At 30.9% G+C, this 26,916-nt stretch overlaps 5 protein-coding genes and 1 pseudogene across 6 annotated transcripts; 4 read left to right on the top strand and 2 right to left on the bottom strand.

The window, feature by feature from the left end:
* Nucleotides 1-57: 57 nt before the first annotated feature.
* LOC149883283 (E3 SUMO-protein ligase ZBED1-like) lies at nucleotides 58-504 on the top strand. The gene has a single exon (XM_090101047.1). The coding sequence runs from the start codon at nucleotides 58-60 to the stop codon at nucleotides 502-504; it is 447 nt and encodes a 148-aa protein (XP_089957173.1).
* A 2,141-nt stretch (nucleotides 505-2,645) lies between these two features.
* LOC149883282 (uncharacterized) lies at nucleotides 2,646-4,753 on the top strand (annotated as a pseudogene).
* A 1,244-nt stretch (nucleotides 4,754-5,997) lies between these two features.
* LOC145189242 (general transcription factor II-I repeat domain-containing protein 2-like) lies at nucleotides 5,998-11,406 on the top strand. Its single transcript, XM_090065393.1, has 2 exons — nucleotides 5,998-8,723; nucleotides 10,609-11,406. The coding sequence occupies exon 1, from the start codon at nucleotides 6,620-6,622 to the stop codon at nucleotides 7,685-7,687; it is 1,068 nt and encodes a 355-aa protein (XP_089921519.1). The 5' UTR covers nucleotides 5,998-6,619; the 3' UTR covers nucleotides 7,688-8,723; nucleotides 10,609-11,406.
* Nucleotides 8,983-10,934, bottom strand: LOC149883281 (uncharacterized). Of its 2 annotated transcripts, XR_016444539.1 has the most exons (3): nucleotides 10,349-10,934; nucleotides 9,492-10,212; nucleotides 8,983-9,364 (listed from the first exon to the last, which is right to left on the bottom strand). XR_016444539.1 is itself a non-coding variant. In XM_090065394.1 (2 exons), exons 1-2 carry the CDS (start codon nucleotides 10,424-10,426, stop codon nucleotides 9,916-9,918), a joined length of 375 nt encoding a protein of 124 aa, XP_089921520.1. In that variant the 5' UTR covers nucleotides 10,427-10,934; the 3' UTR covers nucleotides 8,983-9,915. The 2 variants fall into 2 exon arrangements, 1 of the variants encoding a protein (XP_089921520.1); XM_090065394.1 differs by having other exon boundaries at nucleotides 8,983-10,212.
* Nucleotides 11,407-12,861: 1,455 nt separating the features above from the next.
* Nucleotides 12,862-13,359, top strand: LOC149883280 (uncharacterized). The gene has a single exon (XM_090101045.1). It carries the CDS (start codon nucleotides 12,862-12,864, stop codon nucleotides 13,357-13,359), a length of 498 nt encoding a protein of 165 aa, XP_089957171.1.
* An 11,072-nt stretch (nucleotides 13,360-24,431) lies between these two features.
* LOC149883279 (uncharacterized) lies at nucleotides 24,432-25,891 on the bottom strand. Its single transcript, XM_090101044.1, is given in 4 exon segments — nucleotides 24,432-24,797; nucleotides 24,982-25,048; nucleotides 25,166-25,802; nucleotides 25,879-25,891. Coding segments are annotated over 4 exon segments (1,083 nt in total).
* Nucleotides 25,892-26,916: the final 1,025 nt, after the last annotated feature.

Raw genomic sequence — 26,916 nt, 5'->3', positions numbered from 1 at the left:
ACACTAAATGACTTCTCAGGTTGCATTTAAAACATTGATGCATTGCCAACGTTGCAAATGGCTGTGGCATTAGACCCACGTTACAAGAAACTCGGCTGTCTCTCAAGAGAGAAACGTGAAGCAGTTTGGACAATACTTTCTAATGCATTTCGGGTGTACTGTAACCAAAGACAGAAAGCTGAACATGAAACTACTACCAGCACTGGCGAGGCATCAGAACCTGTGCGTAAGAAACTGAAACTTACTCTGTTGGTCAGCGACTCGGAATCGCAATCCTCATCAGATGAATCACTAACAGTACATGGCTCACTGGCTGAGCTTACACGATATCAAGAAGAAGGTGTAATTCCAGAAACTGAGAATCCCCTCATGTGGTGGCAACTGAACAGGCATCGTTACCCTAACCTGAGCAGTTTTGTGCAGACAATTCTGTGTGTACCTGCCACTTCTGTTCCTTGTGAAAGACTGTTTAGTTCGTCAGGGTACATTGTCAACAAACTGTGATCTTGTCTACTTCCAGAAAACGTTAACGTCCTCGTTTGTTTACATGACTGGCTAAAGTGATGCCTACTTGTACTTGTCAATTAAACTGAATACAGTATAGCAGGCATTAAGTGACTTGTTTGTTAACGTTTGTGAATACTGTAGTTAGTTAACGTTTACCGATAACAACTTCACCTCACCAGTGGTGAAAAGCAGGTTATTCTGTGGACTTCAGAATTAATCGAAATTAATCGATTAAAATTTTAGACGATTAATCGAACAAAAATAATTAATAAGTACCAGCCCTACAATAATATAAATATATTTTCAAAATAGATTAAAAAAGTTTTCGGTCACATTTTCTGTTTAGTTTTTCGACTTGTCTCAAATATCGTTGCTGAAAAAATCAACACTTAAAAATATATTATAAATAATTATAATATAAATAAATAAAAAATAAATATAAATAAATATACTTTTTTTTTTATGTTTACTAGACATAAGAAAAAAAAATTGTAATAAGAAAAATAAAAAAATTTAAATAATATATATATATATATATATATATATATATATATATATATATATATATATATATATATATATATATAACATTTTTATGTTCATATTTTTATATTAATAATAAAAATAAATTATGAATAAAAATAATAAAATAATACGACAAATTAGTTAGGTTTTTTCAGCGCCTTTTTAAAAATGCGTTATTAATATATGCTAAAAAACCGTGGCCAAATTCTCAAAAAATATATATGTATGCGTGGTCACTCAAAGCGATCGACCGCACGCCTCTCCTGGGAAGGCCTGGAGAAGCGTGATTATTTATTTTTATTAATTTTATGACTTCAAGTGCAAAAATGGCTCCCGACAGTCTTGGATTGGAACTAAGAAAGAGAATTATTGGCGATTACGTTAGCGGAATGTCATAAAAAAGTATTTGTGATAAATATCGCGTGAAGATATGGACCGTATCAAGACTATGCTCCAAATATCATTCAACGGGGAAGTTGGCAGCAGATAACAAAGGTGATTATAGTAGCGAAGAAAGCTGCACCAGTGAAGATATAAGTTCTATATCTGAATCGGACGGATAAACAATTTATTATAAAATGTTTATCGTAAATAATTTTATATTTATGTACATTACTAAATAGTCCTGAAGGACGAAACAATATTGTCTACTGTTATATATATATATATTATACATACATAACATGTATAGCATTATATATATGATATCTTTGATTGTCATATTCTTGTTATACGATTACATAAATAAGATGAATTTAATAAAAAGGCAGCGTATGAGCTAATATATGTATATATCATATGCTGTACATATAAAAATTTTTAATAATATAGATCAAAATATGTTATTAAAAAGTTTATACGCTGCCATTTTATTAAATTTTTTAAATATCTGTGTGTGTGTGGCTCCAAAAGTAAGTCAACGTATTAAAATAAAAAAAATTTATATTAGCGAATCTTTTTAAAGCATTCGCCAATATAAAATCATTTAATTAGTAAAGATAAAAGTTAATTTTTTTGCGTGTATTTTTAAAACTTTTTGTTATGCGGACAAACATGGAAACATACTTGTATGTTCTCAAAACATCTATGAAGCCGTGGGCAAGTTGTCACAATTAAATATTGTATGCGTGGTCAAGATCAGAGTGCGATCGCACGCCTTTCCCGACCAAGCCTGATATAAATGTTATTAATTTTTAACAAATTATTATATATTATTTGTTTATTATTTATTTATTTGTTTCTTTAGGCAAATTTAATTGAAACTATAATATATTAACTCTTTATATATACATTTTAGAGGTATTATGGGTACAAAAATTGTGTTTTCGGAGGTAGTGAAAAAAGATTTATCTCTGAATTTCACTTTGCAAAACAAAATACATACGCAATGTCAAAATGGACATTTATTCCTCTCTTTCACTAATAATGGTGAGTCAATTATTCATACTCTTAAACAAGCCAATGAGTTATTTAACTTAAAAACTAGTAAACGTCGACTTTACTATGCGATCAACATTGCAAAAAAATGGACTACCCTTTATGTAAGGGATCGTTCAAAGTTCATGAATTTTTGTAATCGGCCCTTTGCATACCATCCATCAAACGTGCTAAGGATGCAAGGAATGCATCTTAATCAAAGTACTTCATTGATTACTGTTTCAGGGTCTTCTGTGCTGTCAGCAAATGAACATATTAATACCTTACTATTAGTAAATGGCGAGCCTTTTTCACCCCTAAGTTGCTTAGAAAATGAAAACAGAGAGCATGCATATAGAGAAGAAGTAACCCCAAAGAAAGCCAAACTCAGATCTAGGTTATCTTATTTATCTTCTAAGTTAGCTAGCTCAACTAAAGAACACAGGATAAAAATAAATAAAGTTCGATCTAAATATAATAGCTTGCCATATAAGTTAAAAACATTAAAGAGAAATATCAAAAGAAAAGAAGATATTATTAAAGCTTTGAGGGCAGAAGTTAGAGATCTAAAAAAACAAATTAAAACATATCATTACAGAAGGTTAATTCGCAATCTTAAAGCGAAAGCAAAGGAGTTGAAAGCAAATGAAAAACAAAACTTAATGCAAATATAAGTAACACAATACTGATGGTAAGGCTAATAAAATGTTTATTGCTCAATCAGAAAATGAAATGTTGCAGATAAAAGAGGGGAAAATGCCAAATGTTAATATGTCAGAAGATGATAAGAGTTACCCTTTAAAAATGAGGATTATAATTTATAGCATGTTATTAGCTAATGTTCCAACAGGTAACATTCAATTCCTAATTTCAAAAATTGGACAATATTTGGGTGATAAATTTACGGATATTCCTCATCGTTGTACTATTGAGCAAATGGCTCGTGAGCTTGGCTGTATAGCAGAACTGCAAGCAGCAAAATGGGCTATGAGTAATTCTCATTTTACTCTTGGATTTGATGCAACGAAACAAGAAGGTATTCATATCAACACTGTTCATCTGACTTCTAAAAACAACTGTCAGGTCATTGCGCTGTATCAATTACCAGGTGGAACAGCTATTGATTATGAAATCCATATTTGTGGTGCAGTTGATCATTTAGCTTTTATTTATTCAAATTTTCACTCGCTTCCCTTTAACGAATGTCGTAGTACAATCATATCAAATATATCCAGCACAATGTCTGACAGAGTAGCAGTTAACCATCTAACCATTTCCAAAATTTGTAATACCTGGGGGAAGAATTTGAATGAGCTAAATTGTCATTTGCACCCCCTAGAGACTATTGCCATTTCATGTCGCGAAGATTTGAAATATCTAGAACTTGAACCTTGCAAGTTGTTTAGAAATGATTGTATGGCAGTCAAGATTGTATTAGCAATGAACAAGATGAGGTTTAAAGATGGCAAAGGTGATCCACAAGGCTTTGTAAATTTTTTAGACAATAACCAACTACCACGAGGTATTATTCCACGGTATCGTGGAAACCGTCTACACATTCTTTTCCACACTTGTTTCATTTTTATGAAACACTATACTGCTTTTCTACTTTATATGACCACTGGAACAATAAAATGTTTCAGTTTGCTACCAATTCTGCGAGAAGCATTTTGTAATACAACTGCTATAAAACAAATGGGAGTGCTGGCACTATTTAGTAAACTTCTCATTGGACCTTGGATGACTAAGTTTTATGTATCAGCTGATGATGCAAGTTTTGATCATGTCACTGGTATGTTCTAAAAGAACATCTTTTACTACCTGGATAACTAATTCCAACTAATTGCAAGTCTGATCCAGCTGCACTATTTTGGAGAAAAATTGATTTTTTTGGAACAAAGTTTGCCCTAAATATTTTACAACCTATAACAACTTTATGCCCCATTGATGACCAACTTGTAAAAATGACTTCAGCTTGTCTTAATGCAGTTGAGGAAGCCTTGACTCGTCAATATAAAAATATTTCTCCCTTTCTATTACAGCAGCACTCAAAAAGGAGACAACGAGTGCAAGGCTTCACAATATAGACAGCGAAGAATTAAAGGGTATGTTTAGTGATGCCGAAGGACGATGCCTTAATGCAACAATTTGTTACATATCTAGCAAATTAAGATCCAAAAAGAATAGGACGATTGATTATCTTGATAATCTGGACAAGTTGTCTAGAGAAAAGGTAGTTAAGTGGTCTATTTGAATAGCACGTAAAAAAAGAATGAAAACACGACAACGACTACTACGTTTTTAATGATTTTTTCACTTTTAAAATACTGTATTGAAGGGCTTTCTAATGATATATAACATTTTAGTATATGCTCAGTTTTAAAAAATCAGTCCACGTACCTAATATATATATATATATATATATATATATATATATATATATATATATATATATATATATATATATATATATATATATATATATTTCTTTAGTTTATAGAGTTAATTGTTTATATTAGATGCAAGATTTGATTGTTTGTCCTCCCCTAATTTAAACAATACCACTCTTGTTAGTGACAGTTGTCAGATACTTCAAGGTAATGCAATTTATAAATTAATTTTTTTTAAATCTCAGTTGTTTAATTTAGTTAATTGTAGGTTTTAGACTTATAATTATAACAGACAACATCAATTTGTGCTTAATTTTTGCTCAACTAGTATTTCTAAAACCATTAAAGACTTCTTATTTTTAAAGGAATCTAAACCACCTTTCTTATTATTTTAGTTAACTGTTTTGACACCTAAAATTAAATTTTAGATTCAATTTAAAATAAACCATCAAGGGGGCATTAAAAAATTAAAAAGAAAACAAGCTAGAGAAAGTCTCCTGGTAGATGGAAGTTTTAAAAAATTGAAAGTATTTTACGGTTAGAAAAAGAAAGATTAGAAAAAGAACAAGAATTAAGAGTAAAACTTTTGAAATTGGACGTTGCTCTCAGACAACAGCAAATTCGAAAAGAAAAGGCTTTAACAATCTATTACACAACAGCAACAAAGCTAATGAATGAGAAATTGCAACCTTCAAACCAGCAACATTTTGTAAATACAGAAACGGTATTTTAAAATTAATTTGTAATAATATTTAGTATGACTTTATCATTAACAAATTTTTTGTTATTAGTATAACTTGTAGCTTGTATTTAGTATAACATTATCATTAACAAACTTTTTTTGTTTTAGGAGGAAATTCTTGAGCATTAAGAGAAGAGCTACATCATAATTTTATGTTAAATTTCGAAAAATGTTGTATCACTATATTTTAACATTCACCTTGAAGGTATTTAACTGTAAAGCCATGGCCAATTACATTTTTTAGTAACAATAAAAATATAACTTCAACCTGAATTGGTTCTTGTTATTTCATTTTTTTATTACCATTACCTTACAGCAGGGATGGCCAAAATGTGGCTCGCGAGCCGCATGCGACTCTTGGAATTTCGTTTCGACTCTTCTTGTATTAACTTTACTTAATCGCAAAACTTATTTTTTTGAAATGGACAAAGTAAATACTAACAATAATCCACTTTGCTACAACAGTAAGAAAAGAAAAATTGATGACGAGAAAAGAATATTTAATGAAGATTGGACAGAAAAATTTGCATTTATTGAAAAAGAAAATAAACCGATATCTTTAATTTGTAATAAAGAACTTGCTCACAACAAGTCAGGGAATATTAAACGCCACTATGAAACTAAACATATAAATTTTTCCAAGGAATATCCATTAAATTCAGATTACAGGAAAAATAAAATTGAATTATTCAAAACAATAATTAACAATCAAATGAATGCTTCATCTTTCAGTAAAGAATCAACTATTTCTACAGAAGCAAGTTTTGTTATAGCATGGAACATTGCAAGAGTAAAACATTCTTACTCTGATGGAGAATTTGCAAAGCAAAATATTTCAGATGACCTCTTAGTTTAAGATCCTAAAAATGGCAAAATCCAAAGGTTAATTTCACAGATTCCTATTTCTCGACATTCAATTGAAAGAAGAATATCTGAGATAAGTGCTGATATTGAGCAGCAATTGTTGAATGACTTAAAAAACTGTGAAGCATTTAGTATAGCTCTGGATGAATCAACAGATGTTCAAGATAAATCTCAAATGGCAGTATTTGTTAGGTATGTAACATCAGATGCAATTGTGAAAGAAGAATTACTAGATTTGGTTGAGCTAAAAGATACAACTCGTGGAGTTGATGTAAAGGAAGCTCTTGAAACAGTTCTACTTAAAGCCAATGCACCTATCAACAAACTTGTTAGTGTTGCTACAGATGGTGCACCAGCAATGGTTGGCAAACATGTTGGACTTATTGGTTTATTAAAAAGTGATCCTAAGTATCCAGAGTTCATTCCAGTTCATTGTTTGATTCATCGAGAACATTTAGTTGCAAAACATTTTAATTTTTCAATCGTTCTAAAATCAGTGACAGTAATTGTAAATTACATTCGATCAAATGCTAAAAATCACAGACAGTTTAAAAACTTTATTGATGAATTGGATCTTGCTGACAAACCAAATGACCTATCATTTTACTGTGCTGTACGGTGGCTTTCAAGTAGTGATGCTTTATATAAGTTCGTAGAATTATTAGAACCAATTAAATCTTTTTTGATTGAAAAGAAAAAGACTTTTGAAATTCTTGATGATATGAACTTTTTGCAAGATCTTTTGTTTTTGACTGATATAATGCAACATTTACAAAGTCTGAATTTATCTCTTCAGGGAAAAGAAAAAATTATATCTGATCTTGCTCAGACTATTTTTAGCTTTCAAAAAAAAATTACCCTTTTTCAGAGAGATCTTATTTTAAAAACCTTTAACCATTTTCCTCAAATGAAGAAGATGACTATTTCTAATCCTTCAATTCAGTATGATGACCATAAGATTGAATCATACAGGGAAAAATTACAGAATTTACTAGAAGACTTTCAAAGAATGTTTATAGATTTGCATGCACTTAAATCATCTTTAGGATTTATAATAAATCCTTTTTTAATTGATATTATTAGTAATGGTTGTCCTATTCCATCAAACATAGTTGAAGAAGTATCTCAATTTGAAACAGAACTATTAGATCTCCAAGAAGATCAAAATCTTCTGATGCTGCATAAAACACTAACTTTATTGGAATTTTGGAAGATAGTGCCTGAGGTTAAGTATCCCTACTGAAAAAGATTAGCATAAAATTTATTTCAATTTTTGGTTCAACATACACATGTGAATCTTTATTTTCCATTATGAAATTTGTCAAATCAAAGTATCGTGCAAATCTAACCACTGAGCATTTGTCAGAATTACTTAGAACAGCAACTACAAGCTTGAAGCCAGATTTTAAGAGACTTACCAGTAAAGTTCAGAATCTTCGTGCCTGATTGTAAAATTCATAACTTTGTAATTGTGTTACTTTTTTAAAAACTTATGACGTGAATATGCTTCTTAAAACAATTCTGTAACTAGTTTTTCTAGTGTGAGAGTAAAAGGGAATCAGATTTTTATTTAACTTGATTGAAATGAGTTTTTCGAAACACTCAAGATAATTTGAAATTCTAAACAATCTTACATTTAAAGTAAAGTTTTTGACTTTGAAAATTTTTTTTTTTAATTTAGACATAAAAACTAGTTGTAAACAAAATTTGTACACAAAAAGTTTTTTAGAAAAAGTTCTTTAGAAAGATTTATTTCTTTTCATAAAAATTTAAGTTTAACTTTATGGAGTATTTTACAGCACTTTCTTGCCACTAGTTTCTAATTTTTTTGTAAGGCAAAATAGAATGAAAAAAGAATGCAGAAAAATGCAAAAAAAAAGAATGCAGAAAAATTTTCTTAACGAATTATTTAATGCGGCTCTTCGGTTCACGTAAGTATTTGAATGCGGCTGTCATGCCAAAAAGTCTGGCCATCCCTGCCTTACAATAATAAGTTCTGTAAAACTTCACACAAACACTAAGACCAATGCTGTTGCGATGTGAAATAGATACAAGCATTACAACTATATATTACTAGGTATTGCATTGGCTAGTGGTTGATTTTAAAATTTAAACAAAACAATATCTTTCATATTTTAAATTTATTTTGTAATCTAGTTTAATATTAATTCGATCATATTTTAATTTAATGCTATTAAGCATTTTTTACCTTTTTAAAATACTCTTAATAAGAATTGCTCCTAACAACAAAAGCCAACAAATCTAATTTTTTTTTAAGCGTGTTCTATAAAAAAACAAAACACACATACTATATAAAAACAGATATAAACATATATTTGTATGGTCTAATATTTTATAAAAATTTCTTGCATTTATAAAAAAGTCATTGTGTGAATTTTTTTCTAATTTTAATTCACCTAATTTAGGCACAAATCTATGATCCATGTCCAAACTATTTTGATAGAAACTATGCTCAAGAGCAAATTGTATATGAATTTTTAAACAATATTTTTAAGTAAAGTAGTTAAGTAGCTGTAATCGTCTATTCAAAGCTCCATCATTCTGATTTTCTTGAGCTAGATTTTTATCAGCTTGTTCTTCTTCGCGTTCTTCAAAGTCATTACCGTTGTCTCCATTTTGAATACACAAGTTATGGATAACAAATCCACACATGATAAACTTAGAGGCATCTTCGACCTTATGCAAACCTGTTTTTGGCAATTCCAAAACATCGCTGAATTATGTTTCTAGTTTTTCTCTGTGCTTTGTTGAAACGTTTTTGAGCTCCGTCTGGATCAGCAGGAAAAGGTGGAATTAACTATTCTCGACATGGGTACGCAGAGTCAGCCAAAATTACAGCTCCATTAAATGGAAGCTCTCCAATTTCAAACTTGTTCCATAGATTACACACTCTTAGAACCTAATAGTAGTAAAATCACAATATTTACTTTTATTGTAAGTTGCATTGTAATACATTATACTAGTCTAAGTTACATTTTTAATTAGCAATCATAATAGTTCAAATAGTATGTTTAATATGAACATACCGAAGAATGTCACGTACTAGTTGAATACCCAGCATTAGTGAACTAATAGTTGTAAAATATAACTTAGTGACAGGCTTACATGTGCATCATGCAACCTTCCTGGACTGTTGGTCGATCCATAAAATATGGACGTGTCGGGGGGTCCATATACTGCCATTGCATTTATGCTATGGACATGATGGCGATTGATTAGAGAATCTTCATCTGCTTGAGGAGGGTTAGAAAGGAGTATATGAGACCCATCCAGAACACCACATACGCACGGAAAACTTCCGATTTCCATAAACTTTTGTGGAAGAGTGGAGCAATCATTCGGCCATTTCATGATCTCTTGTCGAATCTAATCTTACAAGATTTAATTTTCTCACTAAAATAAAAATAATAAGCAACTTTATATGACAACGTAAAACTTTCAATAGTTTTATTAATTTAATACACTAACATTGAAAATAGCTTTTCCTACACTGTGTACAATACGATAAATTGTGTTGGTAGAGATTCCATGACAGTCTCTAAGAACATGAAAAAAAACATTTGTGCCAATAAAATGAAGAAATATCATTATTTGGGAACGTACTGAAATGCTTATATTTCGCTTAGTATAATGTTGCAAATCATCTTTAAGCCTGGTTTCTAAAAAATCTAATCCAGCTCTTGGGACTCGATACTGCTCTCGAAAAACGTTGTCAGAAACATCTTCGTTAAAAAAGCGACCATTAAACTAAAATGAAATTGAAAAACAAAACAAAAATATAATTTCTGCGCATATTTAATATGATTTCTGATTATGTTCGATAAGAAATCATTAATAAAAACATCAAAATTTATTAATTTTAAGTAATGTTTTAAACACCAACCTCTCGAGGCAATCGGTGGCGAAGCTCATTTTCTGCAACTTCGAAATCTAAGTCTTCATCCGAAAAAATTAAATTCATGTTCCTATTTTAATTTTACACAGTTTTTTTAAACACCAAATAATAGAATGTAAAAATATTTGTAAAAATAGGATAGACAGCACAGCCTACTTTATAACTAATAAAATTTGTTAAGTAGGCCTATTTAATAAAAATTAAAATAAAAATTGTTGTTATCAATGACGTAAACGGATAAAAAAAAGTTCGTGAATTTTAGTGACGTACACGTTTTATGCCTTATAGCAATGGCCGAAAAAAATACAAATAGCGATAAATTCTTCGAGATTACGAACTTTTTTTCGTACGTGAAAAATTGCGTTTTTACGAAAGATTTTTTTCTCGAAAAAAACTTCGAACAGTTTATAGCATTGGCGCCCGGTTTAGCGGGCTAGAAAACAAACAATATCCATCTCACCGAAGTGAGACAGTCCGACTAACAGAGCCAGCCCGATCTATATAAACAGCCCCATAAAATTGGTTATTCTTACGAACTAAAAGTTTTATTAAAACGATAGTTAAATTCGTTATCACTTGCAGCACGTCCCTACAGGGACCTGCTGCATGTGATCACTGAGAAGATGATAAATTGTTGAATCATATTAAACTTTACTTCACGCGTCTTAAGATGAATAAATTTAAAGTTGTGTGAAACTGAATTAGATATAGTTATGATCAATTATTACTATAATATAGTGAAGATTTCCTGCGATTAAAGGTGCTGTGAAACAAAACCTAAATACAAATCAAAGCAATAATAAAGATATCGAAACAGAATTATCAAAAGGGTTTACTAACACAAGAGATCTTGGTATTGACGGTCGCCGATACGCAATTACAAAAACTACAATGGCTGCTAAAAAATCGGTAGTGTTTTAAATATTAAATTCTATTAATTAAAATTTCTTTCATATATCCAGCTGAATTCCGTAATCAATCATTTTAATGTTAATTTCTACCTGGATCCTTTTATAAATCCTACATGTTGATAATTATTAACATGTAGGGTAAAGTGAGGTTAACTGGGTACAGGTGTTAACTGGGCCACTGGCTGTTCATACTTCTGCAGTTTGAATACACCGCTTTTATTGATGTTCCCCAAGCGATCCACTAGGTGGCACTACTTGCTGCTGATTTTGAATGCAAATGGCAGCCATTTTAAAATTTTATTAAGCATTTGTTGTTCTTGGAAGTCACATGTATTGTTTTACTGCAGCGTTAGAAAGTTGATAGAATCTGTGTTTATCAAGTTTTGTCAGTTTTAATAACTGATTTCTGAACTTTAATATAGTGCCTATTTGAATAATTATCACAAATTACGCAAATATTTAAAATACTGGTAAGTTTTTGTAAAAATATGAACTTTGATATAGTGGGGTTAAGTGGGCCGGCTATTCATGTGGTTATATGGGACGGCCCACTTAACCCCACCAATGAAAAATTAATTTAATATAATCATTTAATTAACATTTATATCAACTAATTATGTTTTTTTTTTTTTATTCCAGTTTATAAATAAATTAAATTAAAATGCCCCGTCAACGTCAACGTACCACAACGCACAGATCGTATTCCATTGATGCTTTAAAAACGGCAACTGAAAAAATTATAAAAGGAGAACTATCGATAAGAAAAGCAGCGGCCAGTCATCAGATACCAAAAAATACATTAGCCAGGTATGTGCTCAAAGTTAAAAATACACCTGATGGAGTTAAGGTTAATTTTCGACCATCAAATGAACATTTACTCGTTTTCAACTCAAGTGAAGAATTGCTATTGAAAAAATATATTCAAGATGCAGTCAACATGCACCATGGACTTTCATTTATCCAAGTTCGTGGCTTAGCTTTTGAGTTTGCCATAGCAAATAACAAAAACATGAAATGTAATTAAAGATAGTTCCATTCAAAGGTAAAATAAGCATAAAGCAATATATACCAAAAAAACCACACAAGTGGGGATATAAATTGTTTGTTCTTTGCAATGATAAAGGAATCATGTATGATTTTTTCATATATTCTGAGAAAATTGAACCGGTGTTAGAAGAACCTGACTTGGGAGCTAGTTCAAATGTGGTGCTGAAATTGGCCCAATCAATTCCTGTGGGATTGAACCATCTTTTATATTTTGACAACTGGTTTACATCACTTCCTTTGATGACAACTTTGGCAAAAAAACATATTTTGCCTGGGAACCGTTAGAATCAATCGTTGGCCTGGGATACCACTAATTAAGGACAAAAATATGATTAAACGAGGAAAAGGGTCCTATCACGAGGTGACTGCTCTAGTTGAAGATACTGAAGTATGGGTAGTGAAATGGGCAGAAAATAGAGTTGTCAACCTTATGTCAATTTTACATCGGCAGAACTGAAAGACAACTGTAAGCGATTTGACAAAAAGACAAAACAAACCATTACAATCGATGGCCCCGCTATTGTGAAAACCTACAACAAATTTATGGGAGGTGTTGATTTGATGGACTCGCTAATTGCACTATGCAGAATTCATATCAGATCGAAAAAATATGACCACAAATTATTTTCTCATTCTATAGATGTGACTGTTGTGAAATCTTGGCTAATTTATCGTAGAGACTGCGAGAATCTTCAAATAACGAAAAACAAGATCCAAAGTCTGCAAGAATTTAAAATGAGCATCGCGGAAGCTCTTCTTCTTGAAGGAAAGAGTAATAAAGGCAAAAATAGAGGCAGACTTTCTGCTACCTCTACTGATGTTGAGTTTGCGAAGAAAAAAAGTAGAGGTCCTACCACCAAAAGTATCCCTGGAAGTGATGTTCGTTTGAATGGTCTTCACCATTACCCTGAGGTCACAAACAGAGGAAGATGCAAAAATTTAAATTGCAAGAGTGCACCAGTATTTTTCTACAGTAAATGCAAAGTTCATCTTTGTATCACAATAGAAAAAAATTGTTTTGTTCAATTTCACACTAACTAAAATAATAAATTACTAAGTGTTGCATTATGTTGCAAAAATATAAAAATGAAGGTGCATTTTTAATTCTTACATTGTAGACCTATGGACGAATGTGACAATTAAGTTACATTTAAAAAAAAAGCAAAATTATATGTTTTATAAATATATTTTGGTTGTTACATATTGATAACTAAGAAAGTAAAAAAATAAAACCAAAAATATTTTTTTAAAAAAAAATTTAAATTCAGGCGTTATAGGGATATGTATATATAGAGTGGAATTAGCGCAGAGAGAATAATAGGACTATCAACTATTTCGAATACTACAATACCTGATATAATGGATTCAGATGCAATTTTTTAACTAATAGACGTTATATTAGCATCATCAGTTTTTATCTTGCCTATTTTGCTTAATTGTTCCAGCAAAGTTTTATAAATATGGTGTTAGCTTTTTCGGGCTTTTTTTCGGGCTTTTATTCTGGTATAATTGTTAACCTTTAAAGTTAATAGTTGCAATGGTTACGGGAAGTTTCAGAAACAGTTTAACTCTGAAAGGATGGGAAAAAAAAAATTCCGTTAAGGACGGCTGGGGTATTAAACTACCCGAACTGAAAATATAGGTTTTTATACAAAGAATGTTGAACTTTTTAAATTAAAATACGCGTTTGTTACAGAAATACCAAATTTCTCAGTTTTTCTTTAAAAAAAGTGATACTTGATAAAATTTGTTTATATAAAAACAAAATATATCTGCTAAATAAGGCAACTATTGCAAATAAATTTGCTATTAGCCTTGCAAACAGAATGACTACATGATGCACATTGCAGACGGGTTTTTCTGTCATGAACACGAGGACACAAATAGTATCTTTTTGTGTGCTGCTCTTAAATAGGTTGACCTTGATTTAATTGGTTATTTTGTGCAATTATTTGGCTAAGAATATTATTTGCAACTATTGGTAGAAGATCATTTGCAATAAATTTTTGGCGCTACTCGACTTTCTCCACCCCCACCCCCCACCCCCTAATTTTATGATTGATTCTGATAGAGAATTTTATGCTGATTCCGAAAAATATAAAAACATAGACCTGAAAATCAACGGAAAGTGCTCTAATTCGAAGTCAAAGTTGTAAAAAGTCCTACTAAAAATCCTAATATTCGCCTTTTTTTTAAAAAAACTCTTTCATTTTTAACGAAAATTATTTACCGTTACATTAGGCAATAAACAGACCTGGTTTCCATAAGCCATAGCAATATCATTTTAAAGTTTGGTAAAGAAAGTTTTACAAGGAAATGAAATTAATAGAAGATTTCAAATAAAGGTTGAACGTAGAATGTGAGAATGTAGAGAAATTGATGAATAACTATTATTGTATTGTACGCTGGTTTTTTTAATTAAAAAAAACGGTTTGAAGGTTACCTTTTCTAAATTTTTCATGTGATAGAACAACTATGAACTGAGTTTCTAAAGTTCTTCTTTTAGGAAAAAAAATTTTTGAATTCTTTTTTAAAATTTATTACAAAAGTACATTACTTGCAATATAGTTTATTCTCTAATAAATCAAAAAACGGCTATTTTCATTGCCACAAAAAATTGCGCAAGATAACCATACTTTAATGACTTTTTTAACGTAAAAACCATGCTATTAACGTATTGCTTTTGTCAGCTAAAAGATCATTAACTTATTATTTTCAAAATGGCGAATATTAGGATTTTTAGTGGGATTTTTTACAACTTTGACTTCGAATAAGAGCACTTTCCGTTAATTTTCAGGTATATGTTTTTATATTTTTATGAATCAGCATAAAATTCTCTATCAGAATCAATCAAAAAATTTGGGGGGGGGGGGGGTAAAGTCGAGTTGCGCCAAATTTTTTAATAAAACTTTTTGATAATTATTTTGAAAAATTTCTTCCTCTATGAAAAGCCCCATTTTTATAGTTTGGGTGAATTGACAAGAATAAAATCGAAGCATTGTATGCTGCAATATCCAAAATATTTCAAAACATTATAAATAGCCATCGGCTACTCTTTTGGCGACTCTAGTAGCACCTGACAACCTGGTCTAACGTGTCAACTCCACCTTTACATTTGATGTAATCTAGAATGATACGTGGTTTTTCATTGTGGTGCATAACAATCTCACTGTGATGGAAGGTTGATAGTAATATTACTACTTTGTTTTTCTAAGGTACATAAGAAACTATAGTAGAGTCATTTTGAAAACCGAAAATGCTTTAGTAAACTGGTGGATGTAAGGCTTGCAATAACTCTTTTGGTATTTCTCCTTTATCTTTTTTATGGTGCCAGTATATGTCATTTTACAAAAGAAAATATAATTAAATATAATATAAATTATATTACAATTTTATTATATTAAATTTAAATATTAGCATTAAAATATTATAAATATAAAACCATTTTTATAATAAACAATAGTATTTTATTAAAAACTAATAAAATATAGCCTATATTAACAATAAAATATATAGGTCTAATCCTTAAAACAAAAAGTTATTTTTTTCAATAATAATTAGACTCGATTATATTACTATAACTATAACTATTAGACTACTTTCTAATAGTAGATTTATTAATATTAGAAGAGACCAACCTTAAAAATCTTTCGAAACTAGATCACCAGCCCTACACTGGCCATTACGATGTTGGCAGCTTAGTATTGGCACTTTATCGACCTTTTTACATTTTGTACTCTTATCTTTTGTTTTCTGCCGTTCTTTAATTCTTTTTCGTCCTCTACCGGGTGTTACTGGGGAAGCGAATTCATCAAGGAGCTCCGATACATCTACATTGTCGTTCGACGCCATTGCAACAAAATGCTTTCACTGCGCATGCGCATGGACATAACCAGTTTTGGAAAGAATTCGTATCATGACTTACCAAGTTTTGGAAAAATGTCAATATTTTGTACTTACTTTAGATTGCCATATAACAAGTTTTGCATGAAACGGTTTTATTCATTAAATAGACATCAGAGAGAATATCCAGAAAGATGAGTTATCTCATTTTTTTCGTTTTTTGACTTAATCAGTTTTGGAAAACTGCTCTTCAATTATAATAATAAATAATTTTATGCATAGGTTTTTCCACTACCAGCTGGTCTATCCATTAAAAACAATATAGAATGTTGGTCTTCTACACTTAGTTGCTGATTCAGTGCAGCAAGGATAGCATTACATACATTTCATTGATTGACATTAAGTAACAGTCTCGTTCGATGGGTTTCGTCAATAGATTGTTGAACATTTTCATCAAAATTTTCTAGATTTAAGCCTATAAACTCATCAATAACAGGCAAATCGTAATCAGCCAGCGTTGCACCACTTTGATTAATAATCTTTTCAATTTGATGAAGAGTAGCTTGTTCAGCTATTAGATGTGGGGCTGAGCAGTGAATGAAATCTTCCATCATAAAAGCTTTGTATGTATTCCAGAGATGTAAAGGATTGTTAGGTTCACAAAAGGTCAAAATAATTGAAAACAACTGTCTAATTTGCTTTGGTAGAGGTGTTAAAACTGCCTCACAATGAGTATTCTGCCATTCATCTGGCCAGTGTCATCTTGCAACAAACCTTTCAAAACACTTGCTTCACAAAATGTTTCAAGCAGAATACTATTAACAGTATGTACATCCTCCCAAGATGTTGCTCCTTTTCCTTGCAAAAGTAACAGTCTCAGAAAAAACAATTCTTCATTTGGATTTATTTTATACATTCTTACTATCTAATTCTTTGGCCCTATATTCTAGCCTAACAGAGATTGTTCAAGCGATAAATTGACTTTTGAAATGACTGTTTATGTTCAATTTAAAGAAATAGATATTGTTGGTCTTTATTATTAATATATTTAAAAAACTTGACAATGTAGTTATCCTTTCAAAATCCTCTCTAATAAAATCAAAATAAGATACATTTCTCAAATCAAATAATTGATGCGAATAATTTTCATTCATTTTACAATCAGTATATTTGATATTATCTCCATTACAAAATATAATTTTATGTTTTACATCAAGTCTTCTTTTCAAAGGGATACCAATTCTAACCCTATACAAATAAACACGATCAACATTACTCGTAAGATGATCAATTTACTGTTAAAATTCATATAATCACCTTTAATTATACCTTATAATCGTAACGATCACAAAGTTTAAATAAAAATATACAAGTTTTAAAATAGCTCCTGCGCCTCGTAGCAGTCTCCCCTGTAATCATCCCAGATTATACAAGGCTCATTATTAAAAAGGTCCCACCATTGACCTTTAGTCTTATAATATGGGAGTATATGAGGAAACAATAACTTACATAAATCAAAAGCAAGTCTTGATTTTCCTTCCCCTGGTTCTCCAAATAAATATATACAACAAGTTTTAAAATTTCTCCTCGGTTGTTTTAAACTACTATACATAGCAAGAGATCTATTATAAGAACACCAAGTAGGAAAAAAATCCTCCGAATCCATAATTTGATTTAACGATACACCACTATCTATCTTCCTTTTAATAGAAACCAATGTTTTTACCTTAGGACGAACTATACTTTCTTCAATATTAGTCCAATAACGATCACTAACACGACTCTCATCTTTACAACAATACAACATCGCACTGTTCTTATTTCGTACATGTTCCCGATGAATATTCCAAACATTGATATGTTCGTCTACTAACTCGTCGTTCGTAAGGTTAAAATCTGCATATAATTTTGCTTTTAACAATTCAAGATCACCTCTTAAGTTTTCTATTACAATTTCGTCTACATCTAAGCTACAGAAAGGGTCCTTATGATTATTTATATGCTTTTCGATTGCTTCTAATAATGTTCCTAATTTCTTTAAACAATGAATCTTTGGTCTGGAATTGAATTCCATGCTTTTGTTGGCATTTACATAGGATATATGATAGAAAACATAAGCATCTTATTCCCTTTTTCTAAGGTAGCAATCTGCTTTTTGACTTCAAGTGAGCGATATTTGGCTTTAAGAGATCGGATAACTCCTTGATCCATAGTTTGGGTTATCATGGTTGTATTCGGTGGAAGAAAAGATAAGTTTCACTCAATCAATCAAGTTTCTGCACGTTAGGATGGGCTGAACAATTATCTTAATTGAAGCAATTTTTCTTTACAGGAAGCTAAACTTTAGGTCTATTTCTTTAACCCATTCCCAAAATAATTCTGCTGAGATCCAAATTTATTACCATACCTACAAAAAAAAAATATTTATAATTACTTTGACGTAACTTATGTTTGAATGTAGCTTGAAACTTTTTGCAAGTTTCCAGAATGTCTAATTCTGGAACCTTTTCACTTTATTTTCTTAAAGCAGTTAAAGAAAAAGCTGTAGAATAATCATATATTGTAAAGTCGTTAGCGTTTTTTTAAATTATTCTGCTTCTTTTCTGCATTTTTAGAAACTATTCAGCTTTTTTCATATCTAACATTTTTTACCAGCAGTGAGGAGGTGAAGCTATCCACTGTACCCTGTATTTGGCAATTACAAGCCGAGTTTCTTGTTACTTTTTCTTCAGAAAGAGCTGATTTACTTTACCTATTATTTGATTTCAAAATCAAATTACTGTTTTAATAGTCTTGCTTGGTTTATAAAAAAATAGGCCTTTTGTTTCATGTTGATTACAGATTCCAAGCGATTAAGTATCTGCCTTCTTGCCATATGGTGGAGTCTATTGTAGGTATGCTTTGTTGATCGAAATTTCAGTATTGTATTTAAAGAGATCACTTGCTAATTGATGAGTGATAAATTACTGTTTTCAAATGCTTATAAAAGCTCATTTGTTCCATTTTCATCCCACGGCCTTTTTTTAGTTAGAGCAATAATTTCATGACTGTAGGTTAAAATCACTATTATTTTCATTCTATATTGCTCTTTTCATTCAATATTTGCACTAAAATTTTCAATATATATTTGCTGTCACTAATAGTAAATATATCATCGTTTACATCAAGTGGTACATTATCTCCCTATGCCATAAAATTCTATTAGTAATTATTTTGAGAAAAATATCCCGAACATGTAGATGTTGCAGATAAATCACATTTGAACGATGATGTTGGAGACAAACCAAACAGAAGTTTTCTCACCTCTGAAAAGTTGATTGTTTCTTTCTTTATGCTATTTAGGTAATACGGTATCTCCCTAGTTTCCTGCTGGTTTTTCATTAAAGAAGCAATGTCAGATTTCATTTCAGTATGGTGATCATAGCTATCAAGAGAATTTTGCAAATTAATGTTGAGCATCTGTTTTGTTTACCATCTATTCAAATTTAAAAAAAGAACTTAACTGTGAAAAAATATCTTCAGAACAAAGTGCCCAACCAGACCAAGTTATAAAAATGTTTTCAGCTTTTTTTCCAGGGACAGCTTTTTTTAAAATGTTGAGATAAAAATCAAAAAGACGTTTTTAATCCTAATTATTGTTTGACAACCCAGCCGGCACAAAGGCGTTTAAAAGATGTCTTTTAAAGGCATTTTTTTGGTTTTGAAATCGTCTCCGTAGACTTCTAAAACGTGAGACGATAAGACGCCTTCTAAAAGTTTTCTCAAGATGGGTTACCAGGAAATAAATTTTTTTTGTCAAATTGAATTTTATTTTTCAGAATATTAAATAAAATAGTTCGAATAGCGAAATTTAGTTACTAGTTATGAAAAAAATTTTGAATTTCTGAAAATTTTTTATAAAAAACATCAAATTTTAGCTATAAAAGGCATTAAACTGTACACATGGATGAAACAAGAAAACTCAAAGATAAATTATCTTTTTCTTTTGAAATTTTGCACAAATAATCTTGCTTATACTATCTAGTTCCTGAACTAAAATGAAGTTCATTGCACAAGTAGAAAGGCCAATTATTAAAATTTGCTATAACTTATACCACTTTTCAGGGGATCTCTATGAAAAAATCATAAAGAATGAGTAATAACACTGTAAATGAGCTTGATTTTAGTTCAGTCTCCTGATCTAAGTTATAACTGCAAATGCTGAAAATTTCAGCTCCATATGTTAAACCGATCTGGAAATATCTTGTTCCACGTAAAGGTAAATAGCAAAAAATGACATATTGAGAAAACAGCATTTCAAAAATATAAAGATAAAAAGCAGTCTAAAAACTTCCAGAAGCATACGATTTTTTGGCTTCAAGTTCTTGTTCTTTATCAAACCAGCCTTTTGATAATCCCCTTAATTGAATTCTCCTTTTTTTAATAAAAGTTTTTTCTTTTCTCTCCATATTACTAACACGACGCTTGTCCTTTTTCAATGAACCGGTTACAGTCTTACCACTGTGTGGTATATTTAGATAGACGCGTTTAAGACCAGATGTTTCCTCATTAAAACTCAAAATAGCTGAATTCACTCCAATTTCAAGGGTAGCTTTCTTCACAAACACGTTTTTGGGACACCTAGACCAAATTACATTATTGATCCCTTCATTACAATTTTGTGTTTCTCCATGAACAAACTTTTTCAATAATTGGTCATCACTTAAATCATTGAAATCACTTAATATAATATCATGAACCAATACAGGTAGATTAACTTTTGGTTTATAATTGTCATTTCCCTGGTCATCTTCTGATTTTTTCCACTTACACCAACTTTCAGGTCCTACAGGACATAAAACATGGCATTGTGATTGACTGTTGAAATTGGCACAGTGAAAAAGTACTGCTCTAATGTTCTTTTTCATTTGGTATATCTTTTGTGTATCATTTAATTTACAATTTTTAGCAGTTTGGCTAATAGCCATTCCAAAATAGTTCTGGATGATATTCACTGCCCTTTATTGTCAGATTTTTTTTTCCAGTTAACTTTAGCCCTCCATGTTTCTCTTTACGACGATTACGGAGACGGGTTCCAATTCTTTTCTGAATGTGTCCAATGCACTCTAACTTTTCTGGTTTGATATCATACTCAGCGTAAGGATCACTTGCTACTACATAATTAAAAGAAGAGGAGTCCCCATCTCCAAGATAGTACTTATATATGAGTCCATACAATTCCAATGAGCGTTGAAAGATATTAAGTGCACCAATCCTTTCTATTGCCCCTGACAAGTTCGTGTGGTTTAAAGAACAATTTTGAATTTTTTTTCCAGTTTTCATATTTAGAATGTTGTTTTCTGTTGAACCAAATTTGACACCCTCTGCAATAATTGCTTAATACAACTGCATCAACACATCGACCGCTACTTATAGCAGTAACTACACCATTAAGAGAAGAATGTCCTCATTTCTGCCAAGTACCATCAAGAGATTTCCCACAGTATAGTGCAACAATGAAAACATTTGAGTGAAACATGCCCAAAATAGGCCACATTTGTACAAGTGATGATTTAAACAAAGACAAACCGTCTATGCTGACATTTAACTTAATCTCAGTAACATCAATCACATCCATTTCTTTTAAACATTGAATCAAACCTTCTTGAATTCCAAAGTAAGCATAGGCGCCACCGCAGATTTCTTAAGTACAGATTCGTCTGGGAGTCTTAAACAACGTTCTAGCATCCTTTTGTAAATGCTCACAACCATGTCTATTGAGAACTGAAAGCAGATCATTGAAGGACTCACGGTATACATTGTGCTTACTGCCCACCTAGCTACTTCTATGTTTAGAGGTGATGTCTTCGATCGATCACCACCGCTAACATCGCTAACTATTTCGCTGTAAGCTAAAACGTCTTCAACGTGAAGATCATGTTTGTCTTGTACTGTAACATCATCACTAGAAGGTTCAGTCAAAGTTAGCATCTTGGTAATCTTGGACTAAAATCTCCTATACTTTTTACAGTATACTCTTGCTCTTTCGTTCATTTTAGTGTTATAAACATAATGATGATAATAAAAGTAAAAAAAAAACAAACATACAAACTTGTATCAAAAAATGAACTAGCTCTTGTATACATTACGTCCGCAAGGCAAACTTTAAACTTAAAAGCCGGGGAGGAGGAGATGGTAAAAGCTCTAGACCTGCAGAAGGCATTCTTATTCGTTACATTTAAAAATTCTCTTTCATTAAATACGTAACACAACATTACTGAATCATGAAAATAATATACCGAATAATACACCGAATCATGAAAATAAACATGAACATCATGAGAAAATTGTTTAAATGTATATAACATAAATTTTGCAAAGAGATGCCAGCATGTCTATTAACAATTTTGTCCCCCGGTCATTCAAGCTCGCTCAAGCAATTCTGTAAAGCAGCTAAACAAAAACTTACTCAAAAAAGAAAAACAAAAAACTTGCACAGTTTCCTCCTGATACTTGCAGATTTTGAATTTTTTTTCGTTTAAGATAAAAAAAAAAAAAACTATATTAGAAACCTGGGAGGGAGAAGCCAAAAGCTCTAGATCAACACGCATTCTTATTTATCAATTTTAAAAATTCTACCTTATTAAATAGTAACATAACATTTCCAAATCGCCTTCATAAAACAAAACCAAACACCGTGAGAAAGTTGACAAAACATAAAAGATAAAAATTTTGCGAAGTAAAATTAGCACGTCAAAGAAATATAATGTCCCCCGGTCATTTAAGCTAGATAAAGTAACTCTGTAAAATAAGCCAAACTACTCAAAAAACCAAAACAAAAACTTACTCAGTTTACTCCTTGCATTTGCAGATTTTGAAACTTGTATCACAGAAGCCCTTTTTATGTCTATTTTCAAAACCTGTTAACGTAGGTGTATTACCCATTATTGACTCATTAGGGCAAACCCCTTGTGGGAGGATAGACATTTGTGGCAGAGGCGAACTACCAAGCTCATTGTTTGCCTTAACCAATAACACACCAGGAAACGCCCCACGTGAATGTACCAATTTCATTCTATCGACACTGGATTCGCACAAACCTAGGAATTTTCAGTATTCACGTGACAAAAGGGGAGGGGGTTTTATCTTACAAAAATTTAAATCTCTCTACCCCTCTTGCTCCTCCTCACCCCTCTTACTACAGACCTATTCGTCGGTTGAAATATGTTTCCATAGCGTGAAGTTAGGTGACGTAATGTTGATTTTTTGCGGAATAATTAAATATTGATTATGCGAAAAACATTGTTTAATTACTTTTGTGAATATTTAATTATGTGCGGTACATTTATCAAATACATAACATAAGATGTCTTTTAAAATTTAAATTGGTGCTAGTTTTTAATGGTGGAGTTTTTTCAAGATGCTGTTCAAACGCATCGTTAAATTTAGAATGTACAATAAAAGCAAAATTAAAAGAATTTACCAGTCCAATAATAGCTTTAAAAAAATTATAAGGAGAAAATTTATAGGGAGTTAATGGAAAATTCATAATTGGAAACTTCATTGTTTTTTCGATAGGTAAAAAAAGGGTTACATGTAGACTTTATATAATATATTATAATAAAAACCTCACCCAACTTTATTACAGCAATAAAAAAAACAATGTACATGAAAATATTGTTTGTACAGATGAAAAAAAACTTATTTTAAAAAAATGGATTGCAATTATTAATGTAGAAAACCATAACAGCTTTAAGATATTGTATCTATTGGAAGCTAATGTCTCCCAAAGCAATGTCAGCAAGAAATTCACTTTTTAAAAATGTTTTTCTTATTCAACATTGATTAAGTTGTTGTTCTTTTTTGATGAAAAGGAATGAATACTAATCCATAAAAATAACATCTTTCCCCTCTACATCCCAAATATGATTTATGTTTCTTTGTAGCAAACCAGGATCTCTGTTCAATATCTGCCTGATAATGTCTCTTGTTTCATCAGAAAAATTGACAAATGTTAATGGTTCCACATTTTTGTCTAAATTTAGTTTTATTGCTCTTTCTATTCTTCTTCTCTCCGTTTTGTCCCGTTTTTGAGCAGTTTCTACTTGACGTAACTTGGCAGCAGCATCAATTTCAGACTTCCTCACAAGCAAAAGCTTTTTGTTTACTACTGCTTGTTTAATGGCAAAAGTAATGATATCTTTTTGTTTAGACAGATTCAACTGCATCAACCAATTAAAGGTCTTATTGATTTTGCATTTCACTTTACCATCTAGACTTTGCATTTCACTTTACCATCCAGTGGTAGCATTAGGAGCTCTCTTACTCAGTGCATCAAACATACCCCGAGCTCTTTCGCTATACATATTATGCACTGGTGCTTCAAGTGTACGGTTAATTACATCTCTACTGGGATTGGATAGGGCACCAGAGAGATATGGCGCTAGCTGCCTCTTTAAAACAATAATAATTTCTTTGGCAAGAGACTTGGCAATTTCTTTAAAATAATTATCAGACTCTACAGTTCTAAGTAAAACAAGTACAGTATCTGTTTGTACCAGCTCACAACTGAAACAATCCACCGGCAATGAAAGCAGGAGTAATAGGTCATTCTTTATTTTTCTAAGCCAACAAAGACATGATTTTAATAATGGAACCTGTTAAATAAAAACAAGTTAATTTATTAGATTTTTTTTTATTCAGTACATGCGTTTAAAATTTTTGCATCAAGTAAAATTAATTGAAATATGTTTTTTTACTGCGGATATCAACCAAAATTAAATCTGTATTATCAACCTGTGTTAAATGTAAATTATGTTATATGTACCATTTCTAAATGACTTCTGTTCTCTTTGTTTTCATAAAAATTGTGTCATCCATAGACCTGTCAAACATTTGCCATGCAGTCCTGTGAAAAAAAGATAAAAATGTATTAGTTAAAAAAAAGATATCTTGTTGACAATGCTTCTATAATAATTAAGAATGATTAAACTTATATAATCGATAGTTTTTGATGATACCATACTTTGCATGATACCATAATCAATATGATCTTCATGAACAGGAAATTTCCATAGTTATAATTTTTTCTTTATTAAATGGTGCTTCAGCTTTGCTAAGTGGAAAAGGAACAAAGTTTTTATTTCTAATACGTTCAAGAAAGTGGCTCCTAATCTTGTTCCTGTCTAAGGACAATGTTCCTACGTCAGTTTTATTTAATATGTTAAATGAATTGGCTATTGCAAAAACTCCACAATCTACTCCATTTGTTTGCTGTTGGCATTTGAGTTTATGAATAGTTAATATTTTACCTTTAGTTTTATAAATGTTACATATTTGTTTCTTTACATGATCATTAACTTTTCCATGAAAAAGACTATCGTAATAGCAAATGGTGTCCACAGGACAATTAACATTTGATACAGTGATCCAATGATATTGACCAGTGTGCAATACTTGAATGAATTGACCCTTCTCTTTGAACAAGTATTTTTCCCCTATGATTGTATCTTGAAAACCTGATTTAATATGAAATTGATTTTGAAGAATGAATTGGGCAACATTAATACTTAAATCTGTTAGCATTTCGTTGTTCTTTATAATAGTAATTTCAGCTTGTGGCAAAATAAACCGGCTATTGTCAAGGGTAATTATCACTGCCACTAACAAATATCTTTTCAAAATAATCTTTTTAAAATAAAAGGAATGTCGATTTGTTCGAAATAAAACTCAAAAGACAGTCATAAGACATATAAAAGAAGCTTATTCAATCAATATTCTCAAACAGCATCCAATAAAAAAATTTAACAATGTAAACAAGAAAATAAACACATAAAAAACACTTCATTACATTTGATATAAATAAAAAAATAATTAAATGTCTTCCTCTACGCATCTCCTAGCGAATTATTTTGAGGCCATCAATGTGAATTGAACATGACAGCCATTTTGGCATTGTCTTGTCCGGTTGACTAATCGTCTCTTAGGGATAGTTTTCTTACTGCACCTGCATAAACAAATAATAAAGATAAACAGAGATGAACAAAATATAGAAAAAATGAAAACACCTAACAAAATAAAACTTCAATCTACCATCACTAAATGTGAACCACCTGATGTGTATGGCATAATCGGAAACAAGATCTGGATCCGATTACCTGGGTAACTGTATCCTAATTTTGAGTCATGGATCCGGATATATTCAGTTCAGATATTCGGTTCCCAAATAACTAATCCCAAATTCTCTCTCTCAAAAGCAAGGAAAAGTCTCGTGCATATGAAGTTAATATTTAACCAATTTAATGGTCAACAAATTAAAAAAAATTGACTAAATTGAAAAAGGAAAAGTCAGTTATTCCGATTAACAAAACTCGGCCTTTCCTTTGTAGGTGCTTGTTAGCAAGAAAATAAATAATTATTTCTAAAATCATATAACAGATTATATTAAATAATTATTACACAATTTATTAAAACTAGCGAAAAGCAACCCGTAATACGGGTTATGGTCGGTCTGTTACTTAATTTATAGTGGCTGTTTTCCACAATTTTTAAGTTGCAACACCTTAACTAATACCCTTTTATGGTATTAGTTAAGGTTTTGCCCTTTAAATTGTAAAGATTAAACCATCTGTAAAAAGAAAATAAAAAATTTGCGGAGGTAAAATAATTTACCAATTATTTAACATTATTTTCGTAATTTACATGAGATGAGTCATATCAGAGTAGGGCAAAACCATTTTCCTCTACATTACTTAATTCAACATATTGCGTTTTTAG

This window comes from Hydra viridissima, unplaced genomic scaffold (assembly GCF_058129835.1).
Source record: "Hydra viridissima isolate aposymbiotic clone 2 unplaced genomic scaffold, HvirCarnegie_v1 scaffold_10, whole genome shotgun sequence".
In the NCBI taxonomy this organism is placed as follows: Eukaryota; Metazoa; Cnidaria; class Hydrozoa; order Anthoathecata; family Hydridae; genus Hydra; species Hydra viridissima.
Note: the sequence above shows the minus strand (reverse complement) of the source record. Positions and strands in the feature narration are given on the sequence as shown.

Coding starts and splice junctions, on each gene's coding strand:
- LOC149883283 (XM_090101047.1), top strand. CDS start 58: ATGGCTGTGGCATTAGACCCACGTTACAAGAAACTCGGCTGTCTCTCA.
- LOC145189242 (XM_090065393.1), top strand. CDS start 6,620: ATGGCAGTATTTGTTAGGTATGTAACATCAGATGCAATTGTGAAAGAA.
- LOC149883281 (XM_090065394.1), bottom strand. CDS start 10,426: ATGAATTTAATTTTTTCGGATGAAGACTTAGATTTCGAAGTTGCAGAA. Junction 10,213..10,348: donor GCCACCGATTGCCTCGAGAG/GTTGGTGTTTAA, acceptor ATTTCATTTTAG/TTTAATGGTCGCTTTTTTAA.
- LOC149883280 (XM_090101045.1), top strand. CDS start 12,862: ATGGGAGGTGTTGATTTGATGGACTCGCTAATTGCACTATGCAGAATT.